This window comes from Salmo salar, chromosome 19 (assembly GCF_965601325.2).
Source record: "Salmo salar chromosome 19, fSalSal1, whole genome shotgun sequence".
NCBI classification, from domain to species: domain Eukaryota; kingdom Metazoa; phylum Chordata; class Actinopteri; order Salmoniformes; family Salmonidae; genus Salmo; species Salmo salar.
Genome location: NC_138309.1, coordinates 16,106,098 through 16,118,162, shown reverse-complemented (window position 1 = coordinate 16,118,162; position 12,065 = coordinate 16,106,098). Strand labels below are relative to the sequence as shown.

Genomic DNA, 12,065 nt, shown 5'->3' with positions numbered 1-12,065 from the left:
GTGTGTGTGTGTGTGTGTGTGTGTGTGTGTGTGTGTGTGTGTGTGTGTGTGTGTGTGTGTGTGTGTGTGTGTGTGTCTCCTCTACCCACCGACTCGTCCTCATTATTTGTAGAGGAATTATGGGACAAATGGAAATAGAAAAGTAGCATTCACTATGGGGCTGGTATTGCTAAAGCACAATGACATGACAATGTCTCGTACAGCCAGCCCACTTCACATGAGGAGCTGCTCCATTAGGACTGAGAGAACACTGGAGGTGTGTGGCGGATGAGTTGGAGAGCTGGTTGTCGAATTGTTGATGGTGACTATCGAAGGTATTACAGACAAACAGCCTCTGATTGTAGACTTTAGGCTTGTACAACTGCTAGCAGGGGGTTGAGGTCAAGCGTGCTTGGCACCATGACCAGAATCATATAGTTCTTGTCCCAAATGGCACCCAATTTCCTTTATAGTGCATTACACATTAAACAATAGTAGTGCAAAGTAGTGCACTATATAGGGAATAGGGTTCCATTGGGACACATGTATATGCTTGGTCCATGACCTACATTCACCATTCCTTTATGTTAAGATGCAGGCTATGAATAGCATGCATACAAAACATATTATCACAATCATTAGCCTTAGCTGCATTTGATTTCCACTGCTGTCCATTAGAATTTACCAGCCTCTAAAGATAAGCTGCTTTTCAGGTGTGAATCAAAAGGGGATGGAATTAAGCATGTGTGCTAGATGCTCTAAGCGGGGATAGGATTGCTGGTATCAATAAATTGACTGCCTGCTGTGAGAAACCAGTTAGAGATAACTTGTTTAGAGGGTGGGAATCCATAAGAGGTACCAAGTCCATCAATGTTGTTAGGCACTGACCCCTAGTGGTTAAGGTGAAGTACTGGCCTGAGTGCATGCATTGCTCCTCTCCTCTGTGCTCCTCTCCGTCTCCTCTTTTCTCTTCAGAGTAGGTGGTTATTCATCAATATATTAAACAATCGGCAACATTTTGTAATACACGGCAGAAGAAAGTGAATACAGAGAAATACACAGTAAATAATATTTATACTGAACAAAAATATAAATGCAACGTGCAGCAATTTCAAGTTACAGTTCATATAAGGAAATCAGTCTATTGAAATACATTCATTAGGCTCTAATCTATGGATTTCACATGGTTGGGAATACAGATATGCATCTGTTGGTTACAGATAAAAAAAAGGTAGAGGCTTCAATGGTTGTGTGATTCTTCTGGATATTGGAGGGAACTGGAACACGCTGTTGTCAAGTCGATCCAGAGAACTAGGACGTTTTCAGCTTCCAGGAATTGTGCACAGATACTTGCGACATGAGGCTGTGCGTTATCATGCTGAACATGAGGTGATGGTGGCAGATGAATGACACGATAATGGGGCTCAGGATCTTGTCAGGGGCGTAATTGATTTTAGAAGTGGGGGGACATATATATATTATTTTTTTCTTCTGTCAGATAAACACTCCAAACAACCAACCCGACTGCTCGGATGGTCCTAAGGCACAGCGTTTCCTAGTTTTGTATCACATTCCAATGATAAAACTGGGGAGGACAAAAATGGAATTTCAGGATGTAGGGGGTACATGTCCCCCCCCCCAGTGAAAGATGCACCCCTGGATCTCGTCATGGTATCTCTGTACATTCAAATAGCCATTGATGAAATGCAATTGTGTTTGTTTTTCATAGCTTATGCTTAACCATACCATAACCCCACTTCCACCATGGGGGACTCTGTTCACAATGTTGACATCAGCAAACTTTTTGCCCACACAATGCTATACACGTGGTCTGCGGTCGTGAGGCCGGTTGGACGTACTGCCAAATTCTCTAAAACGACATTGGAGGAGGCTTATGGTAAAGAAATTAACATTCAATTTTCTAGCAACATCTCTGGTGGACATTCCTGAGGTCAGCTTGCCAATTGCATGCTTCCTCAAAACTTGAGACATCTGTGGCATTGAGATGTGTGACAAAACTGCACATTTTAGAGTGGCCTTTTATTGTCCCCAGCACAAGGTGCACCTGTGTAAGGATCATGCTGTTTAATCAGCTTCTTGGTATACCACACCTGTCAGGTGGATGGATGATCTTGGCAAAGGAGAAATGCTCACTAACAGGGATGTTTTTATTTCACCTTTATTTAACCAGGTAGGCAAGTTGAGAACAAGTTCTCATTTACAATGTAAACGATGTACAATGTAAATAACATTTATGCACAAAACTTGAGAAATAAACTTTTTGTGTGTATGGAACATTTTGGGGATCTTTTATTTCAGCTCATGAAACATGGGACCAACACTTTACATGTTGCGTTTATATTTTTGTTCAGTGTATTTTCAAACACGTTGTCACACATGCTATTTCAACAAACTCTAATACAGGGGGATAGGCTAGATGACAATTTGATAGATTGTTTGGCATGTTGCAGGTTGATAGCCAATATGTTCTCCTACTGACTAGGCTCTCTGTTGTTGTTGTTAAGGATGACTACTAGTAAATACATTTTATACCAAGGATAGTGTCATGAAATTATCATTTTTAGGATGTATGTGTATCATACAGTATTGCATTATCAATACACACACAGTATACATGAAAGTTGTTCCATAATTACATGACTTCAATTGACAACAAATAGCTTGATTCAACAATAACCTGCTACATAATTTCTATTGACCGTGTAAAAAATACAGTGGTTTTTTTGGCACATTTTTCTGACCGTTGAACACAGTGAGACAGATCATCGAAATATGTTTTTCTCAAGTGTGTGATTCTCAGTTAACATTCTTACATTGATTTCACATATAATACTATTTTCACATATATCATAATTCCTAAAAGTACATGTCTAAAAATACATGGTACTTTGGCTGAACATAATTCCATGATGACTATTATAATTCTACAACAAGGAAATTGGCAATTTGCAGACAATACTCAGACAACAGTCACAGAACCACATTGTGCCTTTTGCAGCACTGACCAAACCACAGATCCAAGGGCATATAGCATATAGGCTAATTATCCTTTATAGATATTGTCTGGAACTAGGGACTCATTAAATGCTGTTGGAAATGTTACAGTATGGTTGGTCATGGCAGCGTGTCATCAAAGTGTCACTGAAGAGCAAAGACGTATGTCTGATCGATCATTGGCAGGGCAGTGGTAGCTAACTAGAGCACTGGTAGAGCATTGGCAGAATATTGATAGCTAGATAGGCTATGCTGCAGTCTGGCCCAGTCTGGTTGTGTAGTCCAACCAACCCAGGGCTCTGGCTTCACAGTCCAGTTCCACAATCCAATTTCTCCTCTGAGGATCAATAAAGTTCATTCATTCATTTATCCATCCAGTCATACATCTGCCTGTCTATCTACACATCCACCTATCCACCCAATCCACCCAATCCATCCAATCCATCCATCCATCCATCCATCCATCCATCCATCCATCCATCCAATCATTCACATGATAGTGACCCTCTCTGGTGAGACGTGTGCTGCTGCGCCAACAGGGTCCTGGCGCAACTGGCTGCTCTCAGCCCCCCGTTTGATCCTGTGGAGCCGCCGTCCCACACAGGGGATCAGCAGGAACACCTTCCCCAGGATGACACACACGGGCAGGGCCAGGGCCACCACGAAGTTAGGGGGTAGGTAGAAACGGTAAGCCTCCTCCTCAAAGGCCCGCTTCCAGCCGAACAGTAGAGCATGGAACGTAGCGATAAGCAGAGCGATGTAGCCCAGCGTCGACTAGGGGAGAGGGAGAGAGAAACACATGCATCAACAATAAATTATATCACCGTTTTTACATCTACAGTAAGAACATGATTACAAAAAACATGTAGAAGACTACTCAGAAAACAAACAAATGTTTTACCCAGAGTTGACAGCTTGTTATTATTTCTTAGTCAGTATTATTAATCAGAGGCCTTTCCATAAGAATGTTCATCATCCTCGTCACCATCTTCATCATCATCCTCCTCACCATCAACAGTGTCTGTCTGAGTACCTGAATAAAGCTGAACTCCCTCCAGTTGAGGGCGCTGTTAACAGAAGGAATGGAGGTGACGGCCAGGAGAGAAAGGAGCCCGAGGCTCATGATACCAAAGGACAGGTACATCTCCACTCTCCACACCTCCTCCTCATTCCACGAGTTCTCCACGTTAGCATGGAGCTGCAGAGAGAACACAGACACACATACATTCAGTAAACACATACTGTATGAATACAAAAAGTCACAAACATAGTGTATTCACAAATAAACACTCACTTAACATGAAATAAACGCTCACAATCACACACACACACCTGAGTAAAAATGACAAAAAAAATTAAATATCATCCCCTCAAAAATGCCGCTGCCTGATTTATCTAAATGAGGAGACCTAGTTTTCGGTCTAAATTTGGCAGTGTTCATTCATTAACAAAAGCCTCTACAGTCCACTGGCTGTGTCAGTGTGTGTGTGTGTGTGTGTGTGTGTGCGCCTCACACAAGGTGAATAAAGCAAAACCGCATGCGGCATATCAAGCAATTTCAATACAACTGCAGGAGCACCTCAGAGGTCATATGGGTGTAACAGGCCTGAACTAGAGGACAGGCTGACAGGGTGAGGTGGCCTGGATTCACACACACACGCACCACACACACACACACACACACACACACACTCACACACACACACACACACACACCACACATAAACACACAGCCAGAGGTGTGTTTGAGAAGCAAAACACACAGCGAGAGATGTGCTTGAGAGTGCAGCTGATGCTATGGCCTGGATCGACAGACACACACAGCTAGAAGGGTTTGTGTGTGCGTGAGAATGAAGGATGCTGGGTAGGGAGTTGCAGTAAGAGACAGATGAAGGTCAGAGGAGGACGTGAATGAATAAACTGAGATTAAACCGGTGAAGATGCAGATATGACACACTACGGTATGCCACACAGATCAGTAGATAAATGTTGCAGGTACATTTTGGATGTACAACCGTTACATACACTGCAGTATGTATGTTGTTCACAATACCCAATTGGAATGAGAACATAGCTTATAGTTTCACTTATATGAACAAGAAGGAACACCATCAGTAAAAGATGCATTGCAATTCGTTTGTGAAGAACAAGATGTGTACTATATGGTAACCAAAGGATCGACAGTATGTGCATGCTGTTTGTCCCTCTGTGGTCTTCCCAGTGCAGCTGGCTGGCTGTCGTAAGTGTTGTTTATGGCCATGCCTCAGGAGCCACAGCACAAATAGATGAGTCACTCTGAGGCCAAACATCCAATCACTTCAATGTGGGTCACTCTCAAGATTAGAATTATAGAGGAGAATAAAAGTGCATAACGGTTACAGTGTTGCTGCATTGCTGCTGATTCACGATTCCAAAGTGAACTTAATCTGATAAAACATCTACAGACCTCAATTACATAAACAACAGCATTTATGAAGGGTGTCTTTGACCTGACACAAACACTATTCTTCAGATATACTAAATGTTCTATCCATGTACTGTCCATATTGTCTATACATCCCATTACATATACAGTACAAGTCAAAAGTTTGGACACACCTACTCATTCAAGGGTTTTTCTTTATTTTTTACTCTTGGCATTCTCTCAACCAGCTTCATGTGGAATTATTTTCCAACAGTCTTGAAGGAGTTCCCACGTACAGTGCCTTGCAAAAGTATTCATCCACCTTGGTGTTTTCCTATTTTGTTGCATTGCAACCTGTAATTTAAATAGATTTTTATTTGGATGTCATGTAATGGACATACACAAAATAGTCCATATTGGTGAAGTGAAATTTAAAAAATAACTTGTTTACATTTTTGTTTTTTAAATATAAAAAACGGAAAAGTGGTGAGTGCATATATATTCACCCCCCTTGCTATGAAGCCCCTAAATAAGATCTGGTGCAACCAATTACCTGAAGAATGGGCAAAAATGTAATAGTTATGCACTCTAAAGTTTTCTGTTTTGTCTTATTTATTGTTAATTTCACAATAAAATATATTTTGCATCTTCAAAGTGGTAGGCATGTTGTGAAAATCAAATGATACAAACCCTTAAAAAATATATTTTAATTCCAGGTTGTAAGGCAACAAAATTGTAAAAATGGCAAAGGTCGTGAATACTTTCGCAAGCCACTGTATGCTGAGCAGTTGTTGGCTGCTTTTCTTTCACTCTGTGGTCCAACTCATCCCAAACCATCTTAATTGGGTTGAGGTCAGGTGATTGTGGAGGCCAGGTCTGCTGATGCAGCACTCCATCACTCTCCTTGGCCAAATAGCCCTTGCACAGCCTGGAGGTGTGTTGGGTCACTGTCCTCTTGAAAAACAAATGATAGTCCCACTAAGATGGTATGGCATATAATTGCAGAATGCTGTGGTAGCCATAATGTTTAAGTGTGCCTTGAATTCTAAATAAAATCACCAGCAAAGAATCCACACACCATCACACCTTATCCTCCATGGTTTACGGTGGGTGCAACACGAGGAGATAATCCGTTCACCTACTCTGCATCTCACAAAGACACGGCGGTTGGAACCAAAAATCTCAAATTTGGACCAAAGGACAGATTTCCATCAGTCTAATGTCCATTTTCATCATAGCGCTTGATGGTTTTTGCGACTGCACTTGAAGAAACTTTCAAAGTTCTTGACATTTTCCAGATTGACTGAGCTTCATGTCTTAAAGTAATGATGGACTGTCGTTTCTCTTTGCTTATTTGAGCTGTTCTTGCCTTAATATGGACTTGGTCTTTTACCAAATAGGGATATCTTCTGTATACAACCCATACCTTGTCAAAACACAACTGATTGGCTCAAACGCATTAAGAAGGAAAGAAATTCCACAAATTAACAAGGCACATCTGTTAATTAAAATGCATTTTGTTTAACACTTTTTTGTTTACTACATGATTCCATGTGTTATTTCATAGTTTTGATGTCTTCACTATTATTCTACAATGTAGAAAATAGTAAAAATAAAGAAAAACCTTTGAATGAGTAGTTGTGTCCAAACTTTTGACTGGTACTGTATATACATACAGTATATATACTTATACTCCGGACTCAGACATTGCTCGTCCTAATATTTCTATATTTCTTAATTATATTATTTTACTTTTAGAGTGTATTGTTCGATATTACTGCACTGTTGTTGCTAGGAACACAAGCATTTCACTGCACCCGCAATACCATCTGCTAAATATGTGTATGTGACCAATAAAATTTGATTTGACACACACCCTCCCTCTCCTCCCTCCTTTTCTCTCTAACTCCCTCTCCTCCCTCCCTTCCTCTGTCCATCACCCACCTGTTGGTAGGCCATGTTGAGGAGCAGGTATCTCTCTGACCTCCTCATGGGTAGACAAAGGCTGTAGAGAACGTGGACACACCCCAGGAAGAAGCTCAGCAGCCCCAGCTGTTTCCTGCTCTGTAGCCAGCCCTCCAGCCAGTGAGGGAACCTCCTGTACTTAGTCCTATAGTACAGCTGGTGGACCGCGGCTAGCTGGCCCGCCAGGTAGACTAGAGCGAGTAGTGTTATGGCCACTGTGGGCAGAGTCCTATTCACCATCTCTATAGGGATCTTATAGAAGTCACTCTGCTTGTTCTTCACATACGGGTGGATGATGTCCCGGACAAAGGAATAGGCGAAGAAGAAGATGGAGAGAGCCACAGTGGCTAGCACGGGGCCTTTCCAGTCGGGGAAGAGGCGCAGGGGCATGTTCTCAATCTCTCTGGAGGAGGAGAGGGCTCCCATGTCCACTGGGGTGAAGTTGAGCTGCCTGGTCAGCTCCATGATCTGCTGTCTGCCCTCTACAGAGTTACTGCAGATGTACACCTTGAGGAATGGGTAATCAAGCAATAATATATCAAGGTAGTCAATCAGTCAGTCAATCAATCTAATATGTATGACATGGTCAATGTGCATTGCATGTATTGTGAATGTGATGTAATGTGTAGTGTACATTTTTTTCTAAACAACCTCGGGGAAGGCTTATCTTGTCTATCATAGTCATTTACATTTTAGTCATTTAGCAGACGCTCTTATCCAGAGCAACTTACAGTAGTGAATGCATACATTTCATTTCATACTTTTTTTTTTTTCTGTGCTGGCCCCCCGTGGGAATTGAACCCACAACCCTGGCGTTGCAAACACCATGCTCTACCAACTGAGCTACAGCAGATATAATTAGCAGATATAATTATGTAAAAGGAAAACATGGATGTGGTTGTTTCTATCCCTTGTGACTGACACAAACACAATGATTCCCTGGTTCATAATATCGTGCTTGTTTTTTCATTGTCCCAATTGTGTTAATTGAATTTACTGTGTGCGTGTGCGTGTGCGTGTGTGTGTGTGTGTGTGACCAGAATGGTTTTATTTGAAGAAGGATGGCAGCGTAAAATGTTCTTCTCAGCTGTAGAGTCTCACTATAATCCTTGCATAATATTTGGAGGAATTAGTCTCCTTCCCAGGCAAGCACAGACCAGACTGTTAATGCTTTAACCAGCTCAGTAGCCTGCCTTACACTCCTTCTAGTGAGGATATCATAGGAATAAAGACGAGGGTGCAGTGACTTTACCCTGAGATGCGATATGTCATAATCATGTTTGATCTGTCCCCCGCATATGACATCATCATGCCATAGGGGGAGGGTATGTATTGAGGAGAATGTCAGTGCACCTCTTTGAAAGGTCAGCCAATCAGATTGTGTCAACAACAATGGTTTGTAACAACTGACATTGAACAACTGAGAATGATGTAGAGAGAGGTAGCTGCTGTACAAAAGATCACAACAAACGAGTGTTAGGACAATGGATGCTTAGAGACTATCTGCAGCCATTTGGCTGATCCTGTTGCAGAGTCTGATGCTGCCATTTAATTTCTCTGTAGACGGATGTTAGCCTAACTTGGTTCCAGATCTGTTTGTGCGGTCTTGCCAGTTCGGCACCACAGCAGAAAGAGACCTGGAACCATGCTAGACAGACAGGTCAACATCTATACTGCCTTGGCTGCCAACACTGTTATTTCAGCAGATTCAGCTCTGGGTCCAACTTTAATAGACTGAGTGGTTTGTTACCTGCAACAAGTCTGTACCAGGGGAGACATTCTATTCATGTAAAAATACTAATTTAGTCATAAGTCGCTATGCGTGGTTTATGCAATACAATATTTATAAGTTAAAAATGAATGACTAACTGTGCAATGAGTTAAAGAGTGGGACAGTGTTTGAGCCTGAATTAATTCTGAATAAGTAAATCCTGAAATGAACCTTGTGTGTGTCCCAAATGGCACCCTTTTCCCTAAATAGTTCACTACTTTTGAGCAGAGCACTTTGGGACACAGTGAGCCATTTGGGACACAGACCTCTTCTTCCATCTTACCTGCCTGCTGGCATCTTTGGGTCCAGACTGCATAGCCCAGGCAGATATGACATTAAAGCCCTTCACAACTGTAGAGTCGGGGAGCAGGGAGGCCAGGTACTCAGCATTGGACTCAGGGTACTGGTTCACACGGCGGTTGTTGCTCACGTCCACCAGAACCTTAGAAGAAGAAGAATGGAAATGTGTATTTTTGCTCACAACCCAATCCCCTGACACACACACACACACACACACACACACACACACACACACACACACACACACACACACACACACACACACACACACCACACACACACACACACACACACACACACACACACACACACACACACACACCTTCCCTGCCAGCAGATGCTTGAGGTCCCAGAGAACAGAATAATGCTCCCTGCGGATAGCAAGGAAAACCACAGAAGCTTTACCCACAGCGTCTTCATGGTGGGTCACATCAACAACATGAGGGAAGAACTCAGCGGCCCGTTTGGGTTGGCGGCTCCCCACCACCACGTGGAAGCCACAGCGGAGCAGACGGATGGTCAGGCACTTGGAGAAGTCACCCGAACCCAGGATGGCTATGACAGGCTTGGGGAGGGGGCCGTGGGGAGGAGGGTCCCTAGGGCCATTCTTCCTCACCCCGTTGGGGAGGAACAGGGAGGGGGTGGTAGGGTGGGCTGTGTCGGTGTAAGCCGGGCTGCTGCAGCCACTGCCCAGCATGGAGATGGTGTCCATCCTCAGGCTCCAGACCTCTCCTGTCCTTTAGGAGGACGTCTCAGGTTCTAGGATGGTGGAATATGGTTAGTTAGTTATGTACAGCACTTGATTTTTGAGCATAGAGATAGATGGTGTCTGGCAATAACTTTACATTATACGAATAAAAATACACTGAGCATTCACAGTGTAGTACATTGCCTCCAACTGTGTGAACTGCGGTTTGCTTGCTCTCTGACCAGAAGAGACTAAGTACCCTTGGTAACATCTATCCACCCAGCTGCCTGGTTCCCTAGGCTATCAAGAAGGAATTCCTCCCTTTTACTCTGCAGGATGCAGCAACAGCTTGTTAGGCCAAGCACAGTCACACTGGAGACATTCATTGCAGAGTGTTATTAGTTTGGGATGCTGATTGTTCCTTCTTTGGTGGTCTGGACGTTTTAATACTGGGAACACATTATGATGATGCAAAGCTTGGGGACCTTAATTGGTTATATTAAATTATCTAACTGCCTGCAAATTGTAGATTAAATCAAATTAGATAAGGGTGGAATATAATATATGTGGTTGATGCACTGTATGTGTAACCAGCCAAAAAATATATGTTGTCTAATTCATATTAAAATTATATTAAGCTACTACACTACCAACTACAACATATTAAATCAGTATGGTAGGCTATAGGTTGCTTTCAGGTTATAAAAAAAGATTTCTCAAAATATGTCACCAATGTAATCTTATCATATAGAGATCATACTATTTTAAATTATCTAACCTATGACATATTTTGAGAAATACAGTATAATCTACACATTCAACATTTTTGAACGGCACTAGCATGTCACAATATGTCCTTTGGTGACTTTGAAATATCTTCTCGTAAAATGTGCGATTTATTAACCTGTAGAACTATTACCACTAACAATTTACAATATGCTAAAAAAGAATTCACAGTAAACATTGTATTCCTAACGTTAGAAAAATAATCCCGCGAATCGAGGTTTAGACAATATGACTCATCTCATCCAGAATAGATTGCTGCTAGTGCAGAATAGCCAGGCTCCACATCGCAGAGGAATTATTTAGCTTCAGACTCCATTATACAATGCAATACATTATTACGCTTTACAAATACAGCCTACTATAGCTCACAGGTGTATGTACATAGATTGTAGGCTGCGTGTCAAGAGTGTGCAAATTCGTCGGTCAATCGCAAGGTTACAGCCATACCTTTCATGGAGCTGGTAAGGACACCACTGCACGAATAACACACATCCAGCCAGCTGCTCCGCCACAGGTCTGTCTGTCGGACTCCCCTCCCTCTCTCTCCTAGGTGGATCTGGCTGTGGCTGTGCTTCTGCTCAGCAGCGCTGTCATGCATACAGACACTGAGCGGATTCCTGTCTTGCAGGCAGAGCACGTACCAGCGACGAGCATCACACCACGCACAAAGGGGAGGTAGCGCCACGCAGGTAGATCTGTAACTGCCGTTTACACTATGTCCTCAAAACGAGGTCTCCTTCAGTTAGGGACACAGAGCCTATGCTTTTAGGATTTCCGTGTTGGTGTTCATTTGCAAAGGCTAAATCCCATGTGAGGTTGAATTTTGATGAAAGAAAAGGACTAGTTAAGCATCCTCAGATTAAACGGTTTCATACAAAAACGAGCCAAGTACCAGTTAGAATAGGATAAAGTCATATTTTTTAACATTACTCACGTTTTTATACATTAGAAATAATAAAGAATACAGAAGTAATTATAAACAAATTATAAACAAACACCTGTATTATCTCTCCAACATATTCACCATATTTATCCAAAGTCTGAGGATAAAGTGGAATGAGGAAGGGCACAGACCAGGAATTATAAACAAGAGTGTCACTGTACAGCTAGACACATTCATCTAAAACAATTACCTCTTTGACTCTGGTACTCAGTTA

The 12,065-nt window shown here is 42.3% G+C and overlaps 1 protein-coding gene across 1 annotated transcript; it reads right to left on the bottom strand.

Annotated features, from left to right (window-relative positions):
- Positions 1–2,142: 2,142 nt before the first annotated feature.
- On the bottom strand, positions 2,143–11,506 carry LOC106578525 (metalloreductase STEAP2). The gene is made up of 6 exons (XM_014157426.3): positions 11,356–11,506; positions 9,757–10,193; positions 9,418–9,576; positions 7,343–7,870; positions 4,028–4,192; positions 2,143–3,768 (listed from the first exon to the last, which is right to left on the bottom strand). Exons 2-6 carry the CDS (start codon positions 10,144–10,146, stop codon positions 3,484–3,486), a joined length of 1,527 nt encoding a protein of 508 aa, XP_014012901.1. The 5' UTR covers positions 10,147–10,193; positions 11,356–11,506; the 3' UTR covers positions 2,143–3,483.
- Positions 11,507–12,065: the final 559 nt, after the last annotated feature.

Excerpts from the sequence above, each read along its gene's own strand:
- LOC106578525 (XM_014157426.3), bottom strand. The coding sequence starts at position 10,146 with ATGGACACCATCTCCATGCTGGGCAGTGGCTGCAGCAGCCCGGCTTAC. Across the intron at positions 9,577-9,756 it reads AGCATCTGCTGGCAGGGAAG|GTTCTGGTGGACGTGAGCAA; the intron begins GTGTGTGTGTGT and ends TCTTCTTCTAAG. Across the intron at positions 4,193-7,342 it reads TCAACATGGCCTACCAACAG|CTCCATGCTAACGTGGAGAA; the intron begins GTGGGTGATGGA and ends TTCTCTCTGCAG.